A 25677-nucleotide genomic window follows, 5' to 3' on the forward strand; every position below is an offset into this window, starting at 1 on the left:
TGTCGGGAATTAGGCTTCCCTGTGTCTGTCCCTTAGCTGTGTGACCTCAGAAGAGCCCTCCTCCGCCTCTGGACCTCATGTTCTCAAATGTGTATGATCTAGGAGGTGGGTCCCCTGCCTGGCCTCTCAGCCTGCGAGGGGATGACTCATCCTGGAGCCTTGGGTCTGTACTCTATGTCCCTCCTAGGGGTGACTCAATTTCAAGGCCGAAAGCACCTCCTGTTCTCCTCAAAGCTGCAGGCCATGGCACTGTAAGGGGCTGGAAAATTGCCTCAGACAATAATCCTACCGGGCATGGCTCACAGTGAGCCACATCCTTCATATACCTGACTTCATGACACACCATCACAAACCAAGACTAGGGAAGGGCAGAAGTCCTTAAGTCCTCCCTGGTAAACTGGGACCACAAAGCCTACCACGGTGGTGCATGACTATAATCCCAGCATTTGTGAGAGAGTGACAGGAAGTTAAGAAATTTAAGCTCATCCTTGGGTTTGAGGCCAACCTGAGCTACATGAGACCCTGTCTCAAAATAAATAAGAGGAAAAAAACAGAGCTGGAGGTATGTCACTGACAGAGTATGCGTGATCCCAGCATCAAAAGAATCTGGGGGGGGGGGCTGGAGAGATGGCTCAACAGTTAAGAGGTTGTATTGTTTTGGTTTGGTTTGGTTTGGTTTTTTTGGGGGGGTTTTCAAGACAGGGTTTCTCTGTGCAGCTTTGGAACCTATCCTGGCACTCGCTCTGGAGACCAGGCTGGCCTCACAGAGATCCACCTGCCTCTGCCTCCCAAGTGCTGGGATTAAAGGTGTGCGCCACCAACACCCGGCTAGCTGTTAAGAGTTTACAGCCACCTGTAACCCCAACTCTAGATCCAACACCCCCTTCTGTCCTCTAAAGGCACCTAAATGCACCTGTACAGATACACACATATATAAGGAAATTAAATAACAAACCAACCTGTACTGTAGCATCCCTTACTGCAAAGTGATTGACAAGGACAGTGATCTAGTGTCAGGACCTAGTACATTTGTCCTCTAGACAAAAGATCATCTTTATTTAGTTCTTTAAAAACCCAAGACTCCGTGTACATGCTCTGCCACAAAGGTAAACCCCCAACCTCTGAGTTTTTTAGATCGGCTCTCACCACGTAGCCCAGGTTGTTGTTAGCCTGGTGAGCGTCTTGCATCAGCCTGCAGTATCTGTGATTGTAGGAGTGCACCACCACTCATGGTTTAGACATGAGATTTCTTTGTTGTTTTAAACACTGGAATGCCTTTTTTTTCTCTTTTTTTTTTGGGGGGGGGGTTGAGACAGGGTTTCTCTGTGGCTTTGGAGCCTATCCTGGAACTTGCTCTTGTCGACCAGGCTGGTCTCGAACTCACAGAGATCCGCCTGCCTCTGCCTCCCGAGTGCTGTGGTTAAAGGCGTGTGCCACCACCGCCCAGCTTGGAATTCCTTTTTTTCAAGATTTATTTTTATTTATTTATTTATTTATTTTTTTCGAGACAGGGTTTCTCTGTGGCTTTGGAGGCTGTCCTGGCACTCGCTCTGTTTTTTTTTTTTTTGGTTTTTCAAGACAAGGTTTCTCTGTGTAGCTTTGGAGCCTATCCTGGCACTTACTCTGGTGACCAGGCTGGCCTTGAGCTCACAGAGATCTGCCTGCCTCTGCCTCCCCAGTGCTGGGATTAAAGGCGTGCACCACCAATGCCCGGCTCAAGATTTATTTTTATAGCACATGTGTATATCTGTGTGAGTGTGTTAGATCCTCTGGAACTGGAGTTACAGACAGTTGGAAGTTGCCATGTGGGTGCTGGGAACTAAACCTGGGTCCTCTGGAAGAACAGGAAGGGCTCTTAACCACTAAGCCATCTCTCCAGTCTCTGAAATTCCTTTAGAAAGAAGCAAAGAAAGAAATATTTATCATTATTATTATTTTTTGAGACAAAGTTTCTATATGCAGTTCTGGCTGCTCTGGACCTGGTATAAACTCACAGATCAGAGATCCGAGTGCCTGTGACTCCTGAGTACTAGGATTAAAGGTGTGAGCTACCATGCCAGGTTTAAAAACATCTATTGCTATTCTTTTGTTTTTTTGAGACACAGTTTCTCTGTGAAGCACTGGCTGCCCAGGAATTAGATTTGTAGACCAGGCTGGCCTAAGTGATAGTTCAAAGGCATGCACCGGCACCCCCTGGCTTTTTTTTATTTTATATGTATGAGTGTTTTTGCCTGCACCTATGTCTGTGCACACTGTGCATGCCCTGAGGTAGCCAGAAGAGGGTATTCGATCCTCTGGAATTATAGTTACAGATGATGAGTCCCCAAATAGGGTGGTGAGAAACAAACTCTAATCCTCTCCACAAGAGCAACTAATGTTCTTAACTGCTGAGCCACCTCTCCAGCTCTGGAATTCTTAAAAAACAAACGATCGAACATTTATTTATCTTGTGTAGTGGGAGCACAAATCTCCTTTTGCCATGTGATCCTGGGCTCGAACTCAGGTCATCAGGCTTGATGGTCTGGCTGAATGGCTGAATTATTTCATTTCCCTCGAGTGTGTGTGTGTGTGTGTGGATAGGGTCTCTCTGTGTAGTCCTGCCTGGCCTAGAACTCACATAGATCCACCTGCCTCTGGCTCCAGAGTGCTGGGATTAAAAGCTGTACCAAAGTGTTCTCCCCCATCCCCGAGAGAGTATGTGGGTCTGTGTTTCATCTATCTATCTATCTATCTATCTATCTATCTATCTATCTATCTATCTATCTGGTTTTTCCAAATAGGGTAGAGCCTATCCTGGAAGTAGCTCTTGTACACCAGGTTGGTCTCGAACTCACAGAGATCCTCCTGCCTCTCTCTGCCTCCCCAGTGCTGGGATTCAAGGCGTGCGCCACCACCACCCAAGGGCTGATGCTGTGTTTTAAGACAGGGAGGGTCTCTGGTAGCCCAGACTTGGGACCCACTGCGCAGCTAAAGATGACCTTGAACCCTGGAACCTCCTAGGTCCACCTCCCTCTGGAGCGCTGGGCTCACAGGCTTGCACCGCCGGGCCCTCCTAGACCATCAGACTTCTCAGGGTAGTCTTCTTGCTTGAGGGTAGACGCTCGCTGCAGGTCATGGCGGTCAAACTTACGCCCGTGGGGTCCCCTAAGTCTTTGGAGAGTCCGTGTGGTCCCCGAATGCTGACTGAGGGCGTGGCTGAACTTGCCACTGCGCTGCAGTAAGGCTGATGCGACTGATGCAGGGAAAAGGGCGCACGGATGCGCGGATGCGCGACCTGGACCTGGACCAGCATCAGGAGCAGCTCCTTCCCAGGGCGACCTGCGGTGCCAGCCGCGGTCCCACCCCGCGTTCGTCACATCCGGCGGGGGGGGCGTGGTTTGGGGCTTTCCCTGGGGAGGAGGAGGAGGAGGAGGAGGAGTATCGGTTAACCCCTTCGCGTCCGCGCGGCCCAGAGCGTCTGCGGCGCCGGAACCCACGAGTTGGGGCTCCCCAGCCACACCCCTCGTAGGATTTAAAGGGGAAGGTGGGGCCGGACGGGCCGAAGCCCGAGCCGAGGGAGCGGGCATGAGACGCTGCCCGTGCCGGGGGAGTGTGATCGAGGCGGAGGCCGGCGCCCTGCCCGCCGGGGCCCGCATGGGGCTGGAGGCGCTGCGCGGTGGGCGGCGGCGACAGCCGGGACTGCAGCGAGCCGGGCCGGGAGCGGGTGGCCCGACGGGACGGCCGGAGGGGGGCGGGCCTCAGGCCTGGACGGAGGGGTCCAGCCTGCGCTCGGAGGCGGAGAGGACCGAGCTGGGGCCGCCCGTGCGGTGTCCGGACGGCGGGCAGGCGGGATCCCGCGGGGACGGACACGCGGCGTGCGAGGCAGCCGGCCCCGCTGCAGAGAGGAGCGGCCCCCGGGCAGAGATGGAGATGGCCGGTTCCTGGGCGACAGATGGCTTTCGAGCGGATGCTCTTCGATCCGACCTCCAGTCCCAGGCCAAGAGGGGCAGCCTGTGCGCCCAGCCAGGCTTTGATGAGTCTCCGAGCGGACTGGAGAGACTCGAGCAGTGGCAATGTGTGCCAGAGAGGGACAAGCCCTGGGTGGATCACCTCCAGACCCACCGCAGCTTGGAGTCCAGACTCCAAGCGCATCCAGACGGAGTCTGCCCCGCTCCCGAACCCAGGGCCGGTGGCCCCGGGGAAGAGTCATCCGCGGATGGTTCCAGGACACCAGCACACGACACCGACGGCCCCAGGACAGAGTCCCAAGCTCATGGCTCCCCCCTACGACAGAGTACTCAGACAGCCTGGGATGAGCCTGGAAGGGATGGTTTTCAAGACGCCGATGGTCCCTGGGCTGACAGCGTTTTGGAGGAGCCCAATGGAGAGGATCCCTTAGAGGAACCCGAGCCCGGGGAGTTGGAGACGAACCTGCGCTCCCACCTGGAGTGCAGCGCCCTGTGTCCTGTGCCCCGCCTTATCATCACCCCCGAGACTCCTGAGCCTGAGGCCCAACCGGTGGGACCCCCATCCCGGATTGAGGGGGGCACTGGAGGCTTCTCCTCTGCCTCCTCTTTTGATGAATCGGAGGATGACTTGGTGGCTGGGGGCGGAGGTACCAGCGATCCGGAGGACAGATCTGGAGTGAGTAGGACCCCATTCATCCCCAGAGCGTGCCCTTCCATCCTCCCTGCCCTGGCTGCTTAGAAAGTGTTCTCCCAGGCTCCTCTGAGCTACCTGCCAGCAGTTGCAGTTACATCTCTAGATATCTCTTCCATCCATTGGCCACCTCCTTCTGACAACCAGGTTACTCACCATCTCTTGAACCCTCTACTCTTCCGTTTCTGTCTCTCCCTTTTTCTCCCTCGGTTACTCGTTCTTGGGAAGAGGCTACAGTGGAGAACTCTGACTGACTCCATCTTGCCTAGGAACCTCTGACACTGTACCATTGTGTGAGTCTTTATGGTCACATAAATTTTACGGGAACGGTCTGTGACTTCTGTTGAGTCTTCTCAACAGAACGGAGGGTGTCTGATAACCAGATCTGAAGAACACCAATAAGGTATAAGGATGCACACTCATTCTAGGCTGTCTTGATTGAACCCTTGGCCTGGTTGTCCTTTTTAAATCTCTCTCTTTGGTTTTTCGAGACAGGGCTTCTCTGTGTAACCACCCTGGCTGTCCTGGAACTCACTCTGTAGACCAGGCTGGCCTTGAATTCACAGAGATCCACCTGCCTCTGCCTCTGGAGTGCTGGGATTAAAGGTGTGCACCACCAATGCTGGGTGGGCTCTTTTTTCTTTTCTTTCTTTCTTTTTTTGGTTTTTGGAGATAGGGTTTCTCTGTTTTGGAGGCTGTCCTTGAACTCACTCTGTAGACCAGGCTGGCCTTGAACTCACAGAGATCCACCTACGTGAGCCACCAATGCCCGGCTTTTTTTCTCGTTAGACATTCTCCTATACCCTAACCTGGCCTCAGTTTTACTATGTAACTGGGGCTGGCCTTGAACTCTTGATAATCTAGTCTCTGCTGCTCTAAATGCTGGGATTATGATCATGTTCCTCTGTGCTGCCCTCCCCCCATTGAGATAGAGTTTGGGGTGTAGACCAGGCTGGCCTACAGGCTTGCTACTGCTTCTGCCTTTTGGGAATTACGGACAGGGGTGTGCCACCACACTTGTTTGTCCATATTTCTTTAATTTTTTTATTTAAATGTATTTATTGTATGCGTCTGAGTGTTTTGCTTGCATGTATGTATACATACTGTGTGCATGCTTCTGCTGACTGGGAAGATTGTGTGGGGTCGGGTTAGATCCCCTGAAACTGGAGTTACAGATGGTTATGAGCCACTGTGTCCGTGCTGGGAATTGAACCCCAGCCCTCTTCAAGAGCACAAGTATTTTGAGCCATCTCTTCAGTTCCCCCCATAAGCCTTTTCAAGGCTGGGCTTACAGGCATGAGTCCACACAACCTGTAGCTTTCATTGGATGTGCAAAGGGCCAACCAAATAGTCAGGAATAGCCAGGTATCCAACCTGTGTCTAGGCTAACCTTGAACTTATGACAGTTTTGCTAACTTGAACTTCCCAAAGGCTGGGATGACAGCTGTGAGCCAACTAGGCCATCTGCTCCAGCTTTCAGTAACTATTCAAAGGCGGGGCTGCAGAGTTAAGAGAACATACTACTCTTGCAGAAGACTTCAGAGCTCCTTTTCCAGCAAAGGACAAAATGCTCAGGGATCCTAGTCAGGGACCCATCATGTACCTAGGCTGGCCTTGAACTTGTGATAACAATCTTGCTACCTCAGTCCTCCAGAGTGCTGGAATTACAGGCATGAGCGACAAGGCCGGCTATCTCTGGCTTTTCATTAGATGTTCAAAGGGCAAAATACTCAGGATCCTCACCCTACTCAGGCATCCACCTCGTCCCCTGTAATCCTCTGCTCCCCAAGGGGCCCCTTCAGACATCTTCCACCCTTGCCCCCAGCCTGGGTGTGGCTCTCTTCTGATGAATCAGAAGAGTGAGCAGGGCAGGTTCAGGGAGGGAGAGGCCAAGCCGATAGGTGCAGGTGTGCAATAGAGCCCCAGGTGGGGTTCAGAGTCCGGGTGCTTGCCAGCTTGTCTGAGGCGTCCTCCTACTGGGCTTGGGCCCTTGGAATCTACCTTGATCCCCTATAGCTAGTGTACCTCCCTCAGGGACGTGTTCACACATGTGGCCCCAGCTGTGAGAACCAGACGTGCCTCGACGTGCTGATGCCCACACAACAGAGCCAACCCTCCAGGGCTGTCTGCCTTGGCTCGACCCTGTGTCTTCCCTCTCATCTCCTTGACGTCTCCAGCACAGCTGAGCTGGGACTGGATGACTAATAACAACAGCAACATGGATGGCTGCAACCGTCACACTCACGCACGCTCTGCTAGTTCATTACACACGGCAGCCCTGTGACACAGATACTATTGTTATCCCCTTTTCACACGTGAAGACATTGAGGCCCAGGAGATGAAGTCACTCCTCCAAGGAGGTCACACACTTAAGATTTAACCCCCCTAAGCCACGGGGTGGTGCACGCCTTTAATCCCATGGGCAGAGGCGGGTAGATCTGGTCTACATAGCAAATTCCAGGCCCGCCAGGGTGATGACCAGGTTAGTGAGACCCTATCTATAAACAAAGATTTTTGCCCCTAGGCTTGGTGCTGTGGCTCACACCTGTAATCCCAGCATCTGGGAGGCTGAAGCAAAAGGTAGCCCTACATTTGAAATGCGCCGGAGCTGCAGAATGAAACTCCCCTCTCCCACCCCCAAATTTATGTATTCAAACTCTTCTCATCTATTAGAAGCTGTAAGTGCCTGCCTGGATGTCTACCTCCATCCCTCCCCTTCTCACCTATCTCCCCCCCCCCATCTGTCTTTGGGACTTGCTAAGTAGTCTTGTTAAGGAGTACAAACTAGCCCGGAACTTGCTGTGAAGATACAGCCCTGGCTGGTCTTGAACTTAAGTCAACACTCTTGCCTCGGCCTCTTGAATGCTTGGATTACAGCTGTGCTCTACCATGCCCAGCTCAAAGGACTTCATGCTTCTTTGCTTTGGTGTTTTGTTTCCTTTATTGTCTGTTTAGTGTGCACATAGGCACATGCTACAGCTTGTGCATAAAGATCACGGGGCAACTTGGGGGAAGTTATTTCTCTCTCCTTTACTGCGTGGGATCCAGGGTTCAAACTCAGGCTGTCTGGCTTGGCAGCAAGTACATTTTTATCTGCTGAGCCATCTCACGGTCCCTGGTGTGGGGTGTGTGTGTGTGTGTGTGTGTGTGTGTGTGTGTGTGTGTGTGTGTTTGCGAGCGCCTGTGCACGCGCACTCAGGCGTAAGTGTCACCAGGGCGTGCGTGCTTGTATTATTGAACCGAGGAATTGAATGAACCTAGGACCTTGTGCATGCTAGGCAGGCACTATGCCACTGAGCTAAGTTCTTAGTTCTCTTTTTCAGTCTTTACCAGGCCTTGAACTTGGTATGTATCCCTGGCAGGCTTGAATTTACATCCTCCTACCTCTGTCGGCCTCCCCAGGAGCTGAGATTAGGGGCCTGCACACGGTGCTTCTTTGCCAGTCCCCCCCCTTTCTATACCCATCCATTTTGACATTGGGTCTCACTGTGTAGCCTAGGATGGAACTTTCAGTCCTCCGCCTCTGCAGCCCTAGTGGTGTGTGCCTCTGAGTCCCAGCAGTCCTGGGAGGTGAGCATTCTTCTCTCCTCTGTTTTGTAGATGGGGAAACTGAGGCACAGAGAGGCATCTTGTGTTCAGTATTGTCTAAGTCGAGTTTCAAGCTTTTCATGGTAGCCCCTTTGGCCTGTGCACCTGTCTCCATCTTGCCTTCTTCCTTAAGGCCTCTTTGTCTCAAATTCTTTGTCTTTCCAGAAGCTCTCTCAGTAGCCACGCTCCACCAATGAAGCCATTGGGAACTCAAGGCTGTGCCAGAGCCTCCCGTCTTCAGCTGGTCCAACCTCTGCTGTCGTAGCCATCTTGCTGCTAACCCTGAGTGCACGCTGTCCCCCCTTCTCTGCCTTCTGCCTACACATGTCCTCTGCCTCCTTCTCTTTAATTTTGAAATTACATCTGACCATAGTGTCCCAGCCATGTTCCCCCACCCCCACCCACCCTTGTTTGTTTTTAAAACAAGGTCTCATAGCTCAGGCTGGCCTTGAACTCCACTGTGGAGCTGAAGGTGACCTTGAACTCCTAATCCTAACTGGCCTTTTCCCCATCCTGTTCTAAATAGTAATTGTTTCTAAACTGCTGTGTTGCTGGGGATACTGATGATCAATACAGGACATCCCTTTTTTTTTTTTTTAATCTTCTGAGACAAATGTGAGACCAAAACATTGTCCCCATGACTCTGGTTTAACACAGAGTCTCACACCTTGTAGTCCTGGCTGGTTTGGAATGCCCACATAGAACAGAGTGACCTTGAACTCACAGGGAGATGCCTCCCTCAAGACACAGATGGATCTTCAAGACAGTAGCAGTGGGGCAGGATGAGAGAAGCTTAGTGGTAGTCTCTAGTATACAGTCGATCAGGTGCTAGGGTATCAGAGAGGGCTTCCTGGAGGAGGGGGCATGTGAGCTAAGACCATGATAAACTGTTTCCAAAAGGCCCTGATTAAGATATAACTTAAAACAGAAAGGCCTGGGGAGCGTGGCTCAGTGGTAGAGCTCCTGTCTAGAATCCTCCAGTGAGGAGCTGGGGGTGTGGCTCAGTGGTAGAGCCCCTGCCTAGAATTCCCCAGTGAGGGGCTGGGGGCGTGGCTTAGTGGTAGAGCCCCTGCCTAGAATCCCCCAGTGAGGGGCTGGGGGTGTGGCTCAGTGGTAGAGACCCTGCCTAGAATCCCCCAGTGAGGGGCTGGGGGCGTGGCTCAGTGGTAGAGCCCCTGCCTAGAATCCCCCAGTGAGGGGCTGGGGGTGTGGCTCAATGGTAGAGCCCCTGCCTAGAATCCCCCAGTGAGGGGCTGGGGGCGTGGCTCAGTGGTAGAGCTCTTGTGGTGAGCTTGTGTCTAGCATGCAGGAGGTCTGGGATTCCACCTCCAGTACTGGTGAAGAGAGAGAGAGAAACAGGATACCACATGTTTATGATAATAAAAAGACAGTGTCAAGTAACCTTATTCCAAGCAGTGTTTTTGAGACACCTGCTGTGTCACACCAGGTGCTAGAGACACACTTGCCACCCAGCAGCTCTCCTTCCTCCCATAAGCCTCAGTCCAGCTGGAATGCAGCCTGTAAGCCCCAGGGAAATGGGGTCAGAGTGGAACCAGAAAGCCAGCACTGTGCCTGGTGACGTTAGGCCGGTGGCTTCACCTCTGAGTCTGTTTCCTCCCCTGTGACACAGACGGCAATCTTCCTGGGGCTGTTTTTAGGATTCAACAGGGTATGGCACACAGAGTCTTTGTCATGGTGCCTGGAATGTTCCAGGTGCTCAGTAAACAGGAACCTTGATTAATCATCTCCTCCCCTGGGAGAAAACAGCCCTTCCTGGATCCCATGCTGCTCTACACCCTGACTCCCTGCTTAGCACCTGGCTCCCTCCAGTTTGCTATCTGCTAGAGAGCTGGAAGGAAACATGCCCTTGACCCCGGGGGCCATGCAGGGTGAGCACACAGCTTCCTTCCCTGGAGATGACCTCCTCTCGCAGTTCACGCTAAGGGCTACCTCGGGCCACCACGGGTGCATGGGTGTGTAAGCACGCATACACCCCTGAATCAGAGGTGAAGCATCGTGATTCCACTGATTGAAGCCTGCCTGTGTACGTTTCATTTTGAGCAGTGCTGGGGTCAGGTCCAGAGCCCAGTGTTGCTGGGTCTTCACGCCCCTGCAGTTCTCTGGTTTTCTGTTGCCCTCACTCTCCCTCCACCCCCAGCGCGTCCCCTTCCCGTCCGTCCGTCTGTCGTTTTCATTCCACCATTCTTCTGTAGTGTTTCTTTTGTTCATCACATTCATTTGTGTTCAGGTCCGATTACAGCTTCTGGGACTTGGTTCTCCCCTTCCACTGTGTGGGTTCTAGGGATCGAACTGAAGTCTTCAGTTTGTCACCATCCCCCCCCCTCCCGCCGCCCCAGCCATTTTGCTGGCCCCAATTTTTGTTATTCTGAACTAGGGTCCCAGCTAGGTGTAGTGGTGCACGCCTGTAATCCCAACACTCAGGACACGGAGGTGGGTGATCTTCATGAGTTCAAGGCCAGCCTGGTCTACATAGTTCTAGGACTACACAGAGAAGCCCTGTCATTATTTATTTACTTTTGAAGCAGGGTCTCACTGTGTCACTCTGGCCAGCCTGGATATGCAGACCAGGCTGGCCTTGAATTCACAGGGTCTGACTGCCAAGTGTTGGGATCCAAAGTGTGTGCTATGCCCTGCATGAGATTTTATTTTTTTTAACTCATGTATCCAGGGGTGGAGGATGCTCATGAGGTCGGTACCTATGTATATATAATGAGACGACCCGTAGTCCGTAAGGTTAAGATATCTTTATTCAGGTAAACAGCAGCTAAACGCAAGCCAGAGTGTGTCAGGGACAGCAAGGCAGGCAGGCTAGAGAGAGAGAGAGAGCCCCCTTAGAGGGGGTGTGCCTTGCAACCCCTTAGAGACCTCACCTTGACTATGCCCTGACAGGCATGGTCAGGCACACCTGGAGCCAGCCCTTAGGAGGCGTGGTTACGGTGTCTCCCTACACCTGTAAAGACCAGAAAAGGGTGTCTGATCGTCCGAAGGAGTTACAGGAAGCTGTGAACTGCCCTAGGGGGTATCCAGTGTGGGTAATTGGGGTCGTCCATAAGAACAGTACACATTTAGCGTCTGAGCCATCTCTCTAGCCCCCCTGTGTTTCTTTTGAGGTCTCTTTGTCTCCCTGTTAGTCCAAGTAGATGTAGGTCTTCTGTAGTGATGTTCAGAGGACCTGGTTTCAGTTCCCAGCACCCATGTGACGTTACACAACCATCCGTAAACTCCAGTTTCAGTTTCAGGGGAGTCGGTGTCTTTTTCTGACCTCCATGGATGGGCCCCAGGCGGACTTATGGTTCCCACACATACATGTAGGCAAAAGCTTGATAAATATAAACAAGTCTAGAAGTTTCTATAAAGATCTGCTCTAGTAACAAATTGCCCCCAAGTCTGAATGACTGAGAGCAACAGCAAAAGTTTCCTTTTGTGCACGCTACACAACAAATTAGCTATGGTTGCGGGCTGCGGGTCCTGCTCTGTGCTGTCCCCGCTTAGGGGCCAAGGCCTGTTCCCTTGCCCAACTCCTTACCTCCAATATGGAGCTGAGCGTGGAGCATCTGAATTGGCTCTGCAGCCTCCCCCTGGAAGTAACACTTGTAGTCACACTGGCACAACAAGCCATTAACCTCAGTTGAAGAGGACAAGGGGGGCCGGAGAGGTGGCTCTGCAGTTAAGAGCTCTGATGGCTCTTCCAGAGGACCCAGGTTCAGTTCCCAGACCCACATGGCAACTCACACCTGTGTGTAACTCCAGGACCCAACACCTTCACACAGACATACATACAGGCAAAACACCAATAAAATAAAAATAAATGAAAGAAAAAAAAAAACAAAACAGAAGACAAGGGTCTGTCAGGAAGGGGACAAACCAGAGCCGCTGGTGACCAGCACTCTCTCTGTTGGCCTCTTTCATTTTTGTCACCTCTGTCTCTCTCTCTCTCTGTGGTTGGTCTCCATCACCTTTGTCACCCATCTCTCTCTGTGGTTGGTCTCCATCACCTTTGTCATCTGTCTCTCTCTGTGGTTGGTCTCCATCACCTTTGTCACCTGTCTCCCTCTGTGGTTGGTCTCCATCACCTTAGTCACCTGTCTCTCTCTCTGTGGTTGGCCTCCATCACCCTTGTCATCTGTCTCTCTCTGTGGTTGGCCTCCATCACCTTTGTCACCTGTCTCTCTCTCTGTGGTTGGTCTCCATCACCTTTGTCACCTGTCTCTCTCTCTGTGGTTGGTCTCCATCACCTTTGTCACCTGTCTCTCTCTCTGTGGTTGGTCTCCATCACCTTTGTCACCTGTTTCTCTCTCTCTGTGGTTGGTCTCCATCACCTTTTCACCTGTCTCTCTCTGTGGTTGGTCTCCATCACCTTTGTCACCTGTCTCTCTCTCTCTGTGGTTGGTCTCCATCACCTTTGTCACCTGTCTCTCTCTCTGTGGTTGGTCTCCATCACCTTTGTCACCTGTCACTCTCTGTGGTTGGTCTCCATCACCTTTGTCATCTGTCTCTCTCTGTGGTTGGCCTCCATCACCTTTGTCACCTGTCTCTCTCTCTGTGGTTGGTCTCCATCACCTTTGTCACCTGTCACTCTCTGTGGTTGGTCTCCATCACCTTTGTCACCTGTCTCTCTCTGTGGTTGGCCTCCATCACCTTTGTCATCTGTCTCTCTCTGTGGTTGGCCTCCATCACCTTTGTCACCCATCTCTCTCTGTGGTTGGTCTCCATCACCTTTGTCATCTGTCTCTCTCTCTGTGGTTGGTCTCCATCACCTTTGTCACCTGTCTCTCTCTCTGTGGTTGGCCTCCATCACCTTTGTCACCTGTCTCTCTCTGTGGTTGGCCTCCATCACCTTTGTCACCCATCTCTCTCTGTGGTTGGTCTCCATCACCTTTGTCATCTGTCTCTCTCTCTGTGGTTGGTCTCCATCACCTTTGTCATCTGTCTCTCTCTGTGGTTGGTCTCCATCACCTTTGTCACCTGTCTCTCTCTCTGTGGTTGGCCTCCATCACCTTTGTCACCCGTCTCTCTCTGTGGTTGGTCTCCATCACCTTTGTCACCTGTCTCTCTCTCTCTGTGGTTGGTCTCCATCACCTTTGTCACCTGTCTCTCTCTCTGTGGTTGGTCTCCATCACCTTTGTCATCTGTCTCTCTCTGTGGTTGGTCTCTATCACCTTTGTCACCTGTCTCTCTGTGGTTGGTCTCCATCGCCTTTGTCACCTGTCACTCTCTGTGGTTGGTCTCCATCACCTTTGTCACCTGTCTCTCTCTGTGGTTGGTCTCCATCACCTTTGTCACCTGTCACTCTCTGTGGTTGGCCTCCATCACCTTTGTCATCTGTCTCTCTCTGTGGTTGGTCTCCATCACCTTTGTCATCTGTCTCTCTCTCTCTGTGGTTGGTCTCCATCACCTTTGTCACCTGTCTCTCTCTGTGGTTGGCCTCCATCACCTTTGTCATCTGTCTCTCTCTCTGTGGTTGGTCTCCATCACCTTTGTCATCTGTCTCTCTCTGTGGTTGGCCTCCATCACCTTTGTCACTTGTCTCTCTCTCTGTGGTTGGTCTCCATCACCTTTGTCATCTGTCTCTCTGTGGTTGGCCTCCATTGCCTTTGTCACCTGTCTCTCTCTGTGGTTGGCCTCCATTGCCTTTGTCACCTATATCTCTCTGTGGTTTCCTCCAATTCTGACCTTATTTAGAGGCAGAGGCTTGGCTTCCATGTTTGGTGACTTTAGGTTTTAGGGTGGACTGGATTTTGGTGATTGCTACAGTAACCACACCTGGCCTATCCCATCCTTCCTCATATGACAAAGACACAGAGACAGAACGAAGAAAGTAATAGAGGCACCTCTTTCCCACTGGGTGGTCTCATGATCGCTGGACTTAGCTTGGGGACCATGATCCCATGAAGCCCCCAGGACAGTAACTCTGTCTGACCCATACCTCATGCTCACCCTCCCTACAGAGCAAGCCCTGGAAGAAGCTGAAGTCAGTTCTGAAGTACTCGCCCTTCGTGGTCTCCTTCCATAAGCACTACTATCCCTGGGTCCAGCTTTCCGGACATGCTGGTGAGTCTGGGGGAAATGGGGGGTGGGGGGGGCAGACAGACACTGCTGAGATTGGGGGAACTGATGGACGGACAGTCATGGCTTGGCATGGGTGTGTGGGCTAGGAACAGCATTGCTCTGTATAGTTTCACTGCTTTTCCTATAGGCTGGGTGACACCCCCTAATGGGCTGCTATGAGAAACATTTGGCCTAGTAATTATTTTATTTATTTATTTATTTATTTATTTAAAGGTAGAGTCTATGTAGCCCTTGCTGGCCTAGAGCTCACTCTATAGAGCAGACTGGCCTTGAACTCACAGAGATCCACCTGCCTCTGCCTCCTGAGTGCTGGGATCAAAGGCGTGCAACTACGCTTGGCTAGGTCTAGTAATTGTTAGGTCTGGTAGAAATGGTTCCATAGCATTCTGTTGGTTGGTTGAGGCTCAGCTTAGAGTGGATGGTTACTGCTCTACATTCCTACTTGTGCTCCTTGTCTGGGGTGACCCTAGACAGGCTTGGGCTTTCCCTTCCGGCGACTTAGTTTTCCACATAGATACAGAACCAATCTTAACACCTCTGCGGGATTGACTGAAGAGTTAAGAGCAAAACGTTGAGAGAGTAGAACACAGGCTGCTCAGAAATGGGGATGAGTCCCTGAACCCCCTCCTGTGTCTCCCGCATAGCAGACTCTCGGACCAAAGCCTTTGTGTGTCTAGGCACACAGTGAATACCTTAGGTGGGACAGAAAACCCTGCTGCCACCATCTCTGGAGAGTAGAATCTGACAGCTAGGCATGGTGGCACACATTTATTTTACTATTGTTTGCTTGCTTGTTCGAGACAGGGTCTCACTGTGTAGCCCTGGCTGGCCTGGAACTCTCTATGTAGACCAGGCAGGCTTCAAACTCACAGAGATCCTCTTAACTTCTGCCTCCCAAATGCTGGGATTAAAAGATTGCACCACCATCACTGGTTTGGCACATATTTATAGTCCCAGCACTTGGAAGGCTAAGGAGGGGCAGTGCCAAGTTAGAGGCTAGCCTGGGCTACATAGCAAGACCTTATGTCAAGAAAGCAAAACAAAATATCCCTTTTGCCCTAAAAACAAAAAAGGGGGGGCACTTGGAATTCTGCCTTAGCCATGTATGTACTCCAGATAATACCATAATTATGAAATTTATTTATTGTTCTAAACCTGGAGTTTTGCCGTGAAGCCCAGGCTTGCTTGCCTTGAATTCACCATGTATTCTGAACTGGCCTCAAACTTGTGTCAGTCTTCCTGCCTGAACCTCCTCTCTAGGAAGTAGGGGGTGGCAGATCTTGAGCTGATGCAGTCTCTCCTTGGTCTTGCTTCCCACAGGGAACTTCCAGGCCGGCGAGGATGGTCGGATTCTGAAACGTTTCTGTCAGTGTGAGCAGCGAAGCCTCGAACAGCTGATGGAAGACCCCCTGCGGCCTTTTGTGCCTGCTTATTATGGCATGGTGCATCGGGATGGGCAGGCCTTCAACCAGATGGAAGATCTCCTGGCAGACTTTGAGGGCCCCTCTATCATGGACTGCAAGATGGGCAGCAGGTGGGATTGGGGCAGCCATGGGACAATCAGGGTAGGTGGTGGGCCTTTTTGAAAATAGGGCCGCCGGGCGGTGATGGCACACGCCTTTAGTCCTAGCACTCAGGAGGCAGAGGCAGGGGGATCTCTGTGAGTTGGAGACCAGCCTGGTCTACAAGGGATAGTTCCCAGGACAGCCTCCAAAGCCACAGAGAAACCGAGTCTCGAAACCCCCCCCCCAAAAATAAAATAGGGCCAAGTTAATTCAAAGTACGTGCATCATTGTGCCCTCCTACCAGTGGTTCATGAAGGTTCCAAGTGTACAGGCCTCTGTGAGGGTCCCAGGTGTGCCACTTGCTGTCCCAGGTGTGCTGGCCTCTGTGAGGGTCCCAGGTGTGCCAGCCTGCTATCCCAAGTGTACAGGTCTCTGTGAGGGTCCCAGGCGTGCCACCTACTGTCCCATGTGTGCTGGCCTCTGTGAGGGACCCAAGTGTGCAGGCCTGCTGTTCCTTCTTGGTGTCTTATTCTATCTTGGTATCACTTGTTTCATTAATTTAAACTACTGGATATATAACGGAATTTCATTGTGTTTGCTTATTTTTCTGTTGCTGGGTTTTTGTTTTTTTTTTTTGGGGGGGGGGTTGTTCTGTTTTTTTCTTTTTGAGAGTCTCCTGTAACCCAGGCTGGTCTCAACCTGGCTATGCAGCCAAGGATAGCCTTGAGGGTGGGTCCTCCAGTCTTCACCTCCCTGGTGCGGTGATTACAGACAGATGTCACCGTACTGTTTATGCTGAAGATCGAATTCTGGGAGCTTTATACATGCCAGGCTGTTAGTCTGCCAACTGAGCCACGTTCCCAGCCCCTAAGCCAGCGTTTTACTTCTTCAATTATTAGTTCCTAGAGCTAAGGACTCACTTTGGTGGTAGTGGTTACTCAGTCAGTACTGTTTATGTTGGTGCTGGGAGTTGAATGTAGAGCTTTGTGATGCCAGGCAAGCCCTGTTAGTTAGCTAGCTACATCACTGAGCTACATCCGAAGTGTGATGGGTCTTGTTTGTTTTGCGTTTTACTTTTGTTTTTGAGACAGGATCTGTGGTTTAGCCCTGGCTGGTGTGGAATTCAATATGTAGACCCAGCTAGTCTCAGACTTAGCCAATCCTCCTGCCTCTGCCTCCTAAGTGTTACCATGGTAAATATACACCATCGTCTTGGTTAAGTTTCTGTTGCTGTGAAGAGACACCGTGACCACGGCAACTCTTAGAAAGGGAGACATTGAATTGTGGCAGCTCACTGACAGTTTCAGAAGTTCAGTCCATGTCAGGGAGCATGGCAGCACACTGGCAGACATGGTGCTGGCTGCATCTTGATCAGAAGGCAGTAGGAAGTCAACTGTGACACTAGGAGTAGCTTGAGCATAGGAGAACTCAAAGCCCACCTCCACCGTGACGCACTTCCTCCAACAAAGCCACACCTACTCCCACAAAGCCACACCTACTCTCACAAAGCCACACCTACTCCAACAAAGCCACACCTACTCCCACAAAGCCACACCTACTCTCACAAAGCCACACCTACTCCCACAAAGCCACACCTACTCTCACAAAGCCACACCTACTAATAGTGCCACTCCCTTTGGGGGCCATTTTCTTTCAAAGCACCACAGCTACCATGCTCCATTCTCTCTCTCTCTCTCTCTCTCTCTCTCTCTCTCTCTCTCTCTCTCATTTTTTTATCATTTTCTGGTTATAAATTCTTTGTTTTACACACACACACACACCTACACATAAATTAAAAAATACAAGGAAAACTCAAATGAATAAAAATACTTGGGCTAAAAGTACTTATGTGTAGGGTGTTTTACCTGATACATGCCTGCACCATGTGTGTGCCTAGTGCCCCAGGAGTCCAAAAGAGGGCATCAGATCCTCTGGAACTGGAGTCAGAGACAGTTGTAAACTACCATGTGGGTGCTGGGGATTTTTTTTTAAATTATGTGTGTGGATGTTGTACCTGCCCGTGAATTTGTGTGCCTTAAGCCCAAGGAGGCCAGAAGAGGGTGTTAGATCCCTTGGGACTGAAGCTGCAGACTCTTGCAAGCCACTTGGGGTGCTGAGCCTGGAACTTAAGTCATCTGAAAGAGCGCAACGCTCTTCACCACTAAGCCACCGCTCCAGCTCCTGGTCCCAAGTATTTTAGACAGGTGGCCGCCGAGCACCAATAAGCAGGTGCACTTTCTATTTTATCAGAGGGTCGTTTTTTTGGTGTTGTCGTTGCTAATGGCCTTGTGTTTGAAAAAACTTTCTTTGCCTGTTATAATAGCATGATACTGTTCCCTTGTTTTCTTCTGTTAGCTTTGTTGTTTTAACTTCTATAGTTTACTGGGTTTTTGTTTTGTTGTGAGACAGAGTCTCACTATTTAGCTCTGCTAACTCACAGAGATCCACCAGCCTTTGCCTCCAAGTGATGGGGCGGCCTGCACCTGCACCCCATCAGGTAGTGTGAGCCTTCAAGTCTGCGCTTAACGGTTTCCTTGTCACATCCCCTGTGCTCAGGACCTACCTGGAGGAGGAGCTGGTGAAGGCACGCGAACGGCCCAGACCCCGGAAAGATATGTATGAGAAGATGGTGGCAGTGGACCCCGGGGCCCCTACTCCTGAGGAGCATGCTCAGGGCGCGGTCACCAAGCCCCGATATATGCAGTGGAGGGAGACCCTGAGCTCAACTTCCACCCTAGGCTTCCGGATAGAAGGCATCAAGGTGAGGGCTAGGAGAGAGCCAGTTTGTTTGACACTCAGCAGCGTTCTGGGACTGGCACAGTGGACAAGGCTTCTTATGGAGCATGGATGACAGGGAGCAGACCCACATCTTCAGAGTCCAGACAGCCCTGTGTCTGGCAGAGGCAAGGGTTGTTTGCCTACTGGGACATCTTCATGTACCAGCTTCTCTTTTCCCCAAGTCCAGCTTTTTCTCTGTCCCAGCCTCCCTGGCCTCCCCCGCCTGATCCTCTCCCCGCCATGGTGGAATGCAGTGGCTGGAAGGAGCTTTTTTTAAGTTTTTATTTCATAAATTAAATAGACTTGGAAAGCCGGATGTGGTAGCTTACACCTCTCATCCCCGTGAAGAGGGTTAATGCAGGAGGATTGCAGCTTCAATCTGAGTCGCAGAGTAAGTTCAGGACCAGCCTGGGCAACTTAGGGATACCTTGTCTCAAAAAGAAAAAGTTAAAAAGAAAAAAAAAAAAAGAGTCCTGGGGGGTGTAGCTCAGTGTTGGAAGGCTTGTGAGCATGTGTGAGGCCCTAGGTTCAATTCTCAGCAGCACTAAACAAACAAATAAAACAACTAAATAAAGCCTGGAGCTGTAGGATAGTAACAGAGCACTCGCCCAGCATGTATGATGGAGACTCTTGGTTCAGGGTCCCCGTCCCACATCTGTTTGAAGAATTAATCACACAGTCAATAAGGCAGAGTGGCCAGGCGTGGTGGCCCCTGTCACTTGGGAAGTTGAAGCAAGGGGTCAGGAGCGTGAGGTCAGCTCAAGCATGAAGAACGTTGGCTTATTTGTTTTGTGGGCCCCGAGCCCTCCATGCCCAGTCTCAGGTAACCCTCAAACCAGCTGTAGGAAGCAGAGGCTCTCGGGTGAGGCATCCGAGGCTGAGGCTCAGAATAGGACTTGTTTCAAGTGAGTGACGTAGAGCCCTGGGAGGAGGCAGCAGGAGGATCAATGCCAGCTTTAGCTACCACGTAGGGAGTTTTTCAGTCAGCTTCAGATACACAGGACCTGTCTCAAAGAGGGATGGACTTGCTTAAGGCCACTCTGCTAGGCAGTAGCCAAATCCCAGTCCCCCAACCGCCGGTTTTGCAAGATGGGCTCAGCCATGGCTCTGTTGCTAGATGTAGGAGGACAGGTTACATAAAAGTGTGAGGGGGGGGCGGGCGGGGTTGAGTTGGCCAGGCAGGGGGACTGTGTCCCCTGAACAGGGGTTATCTTGGCTAGGGACGAGACAACGCACGTGACATGACAGTACTCTACATCTTGCTTTGCAGAAGGCCGACGGGACCTGTAACACCAACTTCAAGAAGACACAAGCTCTGGAGCAGGTGACAAAGGTGTTGGAAGACTTTGTCGATGGGGACCTTGGACTCCTGGTAAGTGGGACGCTAGTATCCTAACATATAGCCATTAAAGACAGATATGGCCATTTATTGACGCTTCTGAGTCATGCTCCTTTGCTCTGGGCTGGGCTAGGTTGTGCTGGGCTAATCCTTTCTCGCGGTCTGCCGTCACCAGTGCGGGCTGGTACGGCTTTTCTGTCTATCTTGGTTCACAGCCTCATTCGGGACTTGGGTGTCTGTTCAATGTCGCAGGCTAGCCTGCACTGTTCTCACCATGGGAACAGGAAGCTAAGATAGCAAGTGTCCCATAGGAGGCCCCCAGGCACATTCGGGTGGGCAGAACAGGTCCTATCGTGACACCAAGCCCACGCAGCTCAGGGGAAGGGGCACCTGACTCTACCTCCTGTGGGGGAGCTGTGGGGATTGATGGACATCGAGTGTATCTGTCGCACTCTTCATGCCGGTACTCCGTCATCCTGCCATGTCCTTGGTTCCCTTTATCTCGTCTTGACTGACTGTCCAGGATGAGAGGGCGAGGTCTCATTTCAAGGGCTTGCTGCATTTCTGTGCTAATGAACCTTCTTCCCTCTCACACTCAGAGAAAGTACGTGGCGCGACTGGAGGACCTCCGTGAGGCTTTGGAGAATTCTCCCTTCTTCAAGACCCATGAGGTGCGAGCCCTGGGTGCCATAGGTGTATGTGGGCTCCCGTTTAGGGGTTCAGCAAGGGGGATTCCGGAAGGGAGGGAATGGAAGCATGCGTTCAAGCCAGGCGGTCTGGAGATATAAGGACTTTGGATTCTCCTCCATTTCTTTTTATTTCTAGGGCTGGGAGTCAAAACCAGGGTATCTCAATCACCGTGCTGTGTTTCCTAGGCTGGCCTTCTTGCCTCAGGCTTCCCCAGTGCTAGGATTACAGTGTGCTACTATGCTTGTTGTCACCATGTCTCTTAGGCACCTTGGTTCCTCAGAGACTGGTTGCGAGTCAGAGAAGAATGGTACCTTCTCTTCTCCAAGCCCTTCCTTCTGCCCCTCAGCTCCCTCCCCTCTTCTTAGTGGCGTCTCTGGCTTTTCTAGAAAGCCCTGAGCTAGAAGTCCTGCCTATACAAATCTCAATCCCAGCTCTGCTTCTCCTCAGCCTCCTAAACCCAGGCAGCCACCCTGGGATACCTCAGGGTCTCTGGCACCTGGCGTGTGAGTGATAGCAGCCACTTGGGCACTGAAGGTTAAATAGGCTAATAGATTAGAGCCCAGCCCAGGGTAAGCCATCATGAGTGCCAGCTGTCACCGTCGTCATGTTTGTTTTTGTTAAATGTCACCATTGTCACTGTTAGTATCTTCAGACTTTATGTGGGAGGAGAGGCTTGTGGCCTAGTGCCTCCATTTTAAATATGAAATTTCACATAGAAATCAGCATTCCAATTTCCCTGACAGCTGAAGAGACATAGCAGTCCTGGATGCTGGCTGTATGGCAAAAGCATCCAGGCACTGCTGGTGTCTGCCTCTTTTCTGTTTGGTACTGGGGATTTGAACGCAGGGTCTCATGCCTGCCAGGCAAGTGCTCCACCACGGAGCTACATTCCAGCCTCACACCCTCCACTGTTTTAATGTAGCCCAGGCTGACCTGAGTTTTCTGCATAGCTGAGGATAGCCTAGCCTGCACTTGGGATCCCTCTGCCTTCACCTCCTGAGTGTGGGATGATGGGTGTGTCTCACCATGCTTGGGGGCGGTGATATTCTACCAACTGAGATGCAGCCCTGATTTTTTCATCCTTTTTTTTCCCCCCTTTTTAAGACAGAGTCTTACTATGTATCTTTGGCTAGTCTGGAACTCTGTGTAGACTAGGTTAGCCTCTTTTTAGCTAAGATTAAGGCCTGGCAGCATCTGGTTCTCCAGAAAGGCTCCTGTTCACCTGTCCAGGAATTGGGGTCTGGGAGCAAGGTGGAGTTGAAACCTGGCTTAAGACAGATGGAGGGGGTGTTGTAAAACCAGTTAGAGGACGGGAAGGCAGCAACTACTTCTTTTTGTCAGAAAGAGTAACTCCCTGGTGTATTGTTTTCGGGATTGTATTTAGAGTATGTAAATGTTGGATGGGGGGGCCTGTATGTACCACGGTACTCTCGTGGAGGTCACAGGACAGCCTGTGGGAGTCATTTCTCTCCTTCTGCCATGTGGGTTCCAGGAATTGAACTTGGGCATCAGGTTTGGTGGCAAGTGCCTTTATGATTTGAACCATCTCACCAGGCCATTTGGTTTTCAGATTGAGTTTCACTTTGTATCTCAGGCTGGCCTTGAACTCATAGACATCTGCCTGCCTCTGCCTTCTGAGTGCTAGAATTAATGGTGTGTGTCACTGTGACTGGCTTAGTGCCTTTTTTTTTTTTTTTTTTTTTTTTTGGAGACAAGTTTACTCCATAGCTTTGGCAGGCCTGGAGCTCACTACATAGCCCAGGTTTACCTCAGATTTGTGACTGTCCTTCTGTATCTGCCATCAAATGCTTAGACTGTGGACACAGTATCACCACACCTGCTCAGCAGTGACTGTCTCTAAAACAAGTAAATTGAATCTGGGTGGTGGCGGCGCACACCTTTAATCTCAGCACTCAGAAGGCAGAGACAGGTGGATCTCTGTGAGTTCGAGACCAGCCAGGTCTACAGAGTGAGTTCCAGGACAGCCTCCAAAGCCACAGAGAAACCCTGTCTCAAAAAACCAACCAACCAAACAAACAAAAACAATTAAACTGAAATGCCACTAGCAATGCCCACTGAGGTGAGGAGGCATTTTTTGAGCCTGTGGCTTGTAGGGTACTACTGTGACCCCAGGAGGTAGAGTGTTACCAACTTCCCCATTCTACAGACAGGACGCCAAGGCCAAAGGAAGGAAGTCACTTGCCTAACGTCATCAGCCACAGTCCACTAGGCTTAAGAAGCCACTGCCCTATTCTGGAGAAAGTTTTCCAGTTCTGTCCCATCAGAGTCTGCTGACCCAGTCACAACTTTGACGACATTTGAGTTTGTGCTGTGGCTTAAACAAATGATGACAGCAAATAGCCCAGTGTACTGCTCGCATTGTTCTAGCACCTCAGAGGAAGAAACAGTCAGGCTGGGAATTCAGGCCAGCACATGGGAGGTGGAGGCAGGAGGATCTGGAGTTCAAGGGTATTCTTGACTGTGGAGATAGGGCAAGGTCATAGGTCAAGGCCATCTGGGACTACATAAGACCCTGTCAGACAAACAAAAAGGAGAGAGAAAAGAAAGGCAATGGGCTAGGGAACTCCTGCTTAACTTGTTGGAGGCTGGCTCTGGGCCATCCACAGAAAACACACACACACACACACACAATAATTAGTAACATTTATTGTGTATTTGTTGTGTTCTGGGAAGCATTTGAAATGCTTCATGTATATAAATTATACAATTATTCTCAGCTTGTATATGTGGAAGCAGAGTCACAGAGAGGGTAAAATGCTTGCCTAAATGCTGCACAGCTCAGAAGTGGTTGAGTCAGGATTTGAACTTGGGCAGCCTCGTTCCAGAGTTTCTGCTGTCTACCACTCTACTCTGCTTTACGGCTCACTGGGGACTAGATTGGCTCATGCCTGCTCCTCTCTCTGCTTTTCTCTCACTGGCTGCTACAGGTAGTGGGCAGTTCCCTTCTCTTCGTACATGACCACACCGGCCTGGCCAAGGTCTGGATGATTGACTTCGGCAAGACAGTGGCCCTGCCTGACCACCAAATGCTCAGTCACAGGCTGCCTTGGGCTGAGGGCAACCGTGAGGATGGCTACCTCTGGGGTCTGGACAATTTGATCCGCCTCCTTCAGGGGCTGGCTCAGGGCTGATCTCATCGGCTGCTGCTAGGCTCACTTGCAAGATAGCACGTGTCTGGCCAGAGGAGCCCTAAGATGCTGTCAGGCCTGCCGCTGCTGATGGAAGATGAGGTGCTTCAAGGTGTCACCCAACCAGTGTGGTCTGAGCAGCTCTGGGGGACCTGGCAGCACTGGGTTCCCTTACTATAATTTGGAGAACAAGACAGGTAGAGATACAGAGTTGGCATAACATGAATGGGGCACCCTGATCAGCTAGGAAAGCTAAGGGAGGCAATTGCTGAAGAGCCACAAACCCCTCCCTACGCTGGCTTCCTGAGCCCAGAGCCCCAGCGGTTGGCTTCCGTTCCCCAGAGGATCAGGCATCATTTGTGAAGACCTGCAGGAGCTGCTTGTCCACCTGGGGCAGTGACAGCCCCATTGGAGGCCATCCAAGTGCTGAGAGGACGAGGAGCCTGTGATGACGTGGGCCACCTGCTGGTGCTGCCTGAGGACTGGTGCCACTGCGTGCGAGCACAGCCTACCCTCCTCTGTGGACTCTTCTAGCTGCCGCAGGGCCAGACCACGGCCACATCCACTGGTGCCAGCACTGTGACCATCTTCCTTCCTTGGTGTGTGCCAGTGACAGTCTCAGGACTTCCTCCTTGTGCCCCGGACCCTGGTGCTCTCCTGTCTCAGGAGAGTCCAGTGACAGGAAGCCATTTCCGAGGCAGGGGAGGAGGTTTCTCCTTGGGAACTAGAGCTGCCTTGCCTCACCGAATAAGTGCCCCTACCTACTACTCACAGAAGGAACTGCCAGGTTGCCCAGAAGCACAAGTGGGCGGGGCTTCTGGCCCTAACCATGGACTACCTGGTTCTAACCAAAGACTCCAGGACTCTGGGATGGGCAGAAGCTGCTGTCCCTGTGCTCCAGCGCCTCTCCAGAACCTGGGCTTCCTGGCCCACACAGATGGGCTTGGTGCGGGCAGGAACCTACCTCTTCCCTAAGCCCTGTTGTCTTCCAGGGCCCACGTCTTCCTTTTCTATTGACTGACTTTATATATATTTATATATGAGGTAGTTAGCTGGGGTCGAGCCGGGGAATCGGGGCAAAGTGACTTTATTCTGCCTCACGCCCACAGTGGCACCCCAATAAACAGGACAAAGTTAATGCTGTGGGTATTTTCTTGGCATCTGGGTATATGGGCTGAGAGTCAGACTCTGGGCCTTCATGCTGGGTTGGGATAATTGGGGCAGTGATCACCTTGGGAGAGTAAGGAAGGCTGAGGAGGTTCCTTACTCATTCAAGACCCAGAAACGCCATTATTTTTTGTTTAGATTTAAAAAAAAAATTATCACCGGGCAGTGATGGTACACAACTTTAATCCCAGCATCAGGAGGCAGAGGCAGGTGGATCTCTGAGGCTAGCCCTGGTCTACAGAGTAAGTTCCAGGACAGCTACACAGAGAACCGTGTCCTGAGGACACACATGCAAACAAAAAACAAAACAAAAATTTGTATGTGTGTGAATTTTAGTTACTTGTGTTCAGGTGCCTAAGAGGACATTGGACCCCCTGTTCCCTGGAGCTGGATTTACAGGTGTTTTTGAGCTGCCTGGTGTGGGTTCTGGGATCCAAACTTGGGTCCTCTGCAAGAGCATCGAGTGATCTTAATTACTGAGCCATCTTTCCAGCCTAATTTTTTTTTTCGGGGGTGGTGTTTCAAGACAGGGTTTCTCTGTGGCTTTGGAGCCTGTCCTGGAACTCGCTCTTGTAGACCAGGCTGGTCTTGAACTCACAGAGATCAGCCTGCCTCTGCCTCTGCCTCCCGAGTGCTGGGACTAAAGGTGTGCGCCATCACCGCCCAGCCCCTTTTCCTAATTTTGAGGTTAGGTCTCACTGTAGCTCAGGTTGGTCTGGAACTTGAGGTCCTC

General features: G+C 51.4%; 1 protein-coding gene across 1 annotated transcript; it reads left to right on the top strand.

Annotated features, from left to right (window-relative positions):
• The first annotated feature begins 3421 nt into the window (after positions 1–3421).
• On the top strand, positions 3422–24915 carry Itpkc (inositol-trisphosphate 3-kinase C). The gene is made up of 7 exons (XM_027430423.2): positions 3422–4623; positions 14196–14298; positions 15637–15850; positions 18378–18582; positions 19870–19971; positions 20538–20609; positions 23577–24915. Exons 1-7 carry the CDS (start codon positions 3565–3567, stop codon positions 23778–23780), a joined length of 1959 nt encoding a protein of 652 aa, XP_027286224.1. The 5' UTR covers positions 3422–3564; the 3' UTR covers positions 23781–24915.
• The last annotated feature ends 762 nt before the right edge of the window (positions 24916–25677 follow it).

This window comes from Cricetulus griseus, chromosome 9, assembly GCF_003668045.3.
Source record: "Cricetulus griseus strain 17A/GY chromosome 9, alternate assembly CriGri-PICRH-1.0, whole genome shotgun sequence".
Taxonomy (NCBI): Eukaryota; Metazoa; Chordata; class Mammalia; order Rodentia; family Cricetidae; genus Cricetulus; species Cricetulus griseus.

Excerpts from the sequence above, each read along its gene's own strand:
- Itpkc (XM_027430423.2), top strand. The coding sequence starts at position 3,565 with ATGAGACGCTGCCCGTGCCGGGGGAGTGTGATCGAGGCGGAGGCCGGC. Across the intron at positions 14,299-15,636 it reads CCAGCTTTCCGGACATGCTG|GGAACTTCCAGGCCGGCGAG; the intron begins GTGAGTCTGGGG and ends TGCTTCCCACAG. Across the intron at positions 18,583-19,869 it reads TCCGGATAGAAGGCATCAAG|AAGGCCGACGGGACCTGTAA; the intron begins GTGAGGGCTAGG and ends CTTGCTTTGCAG.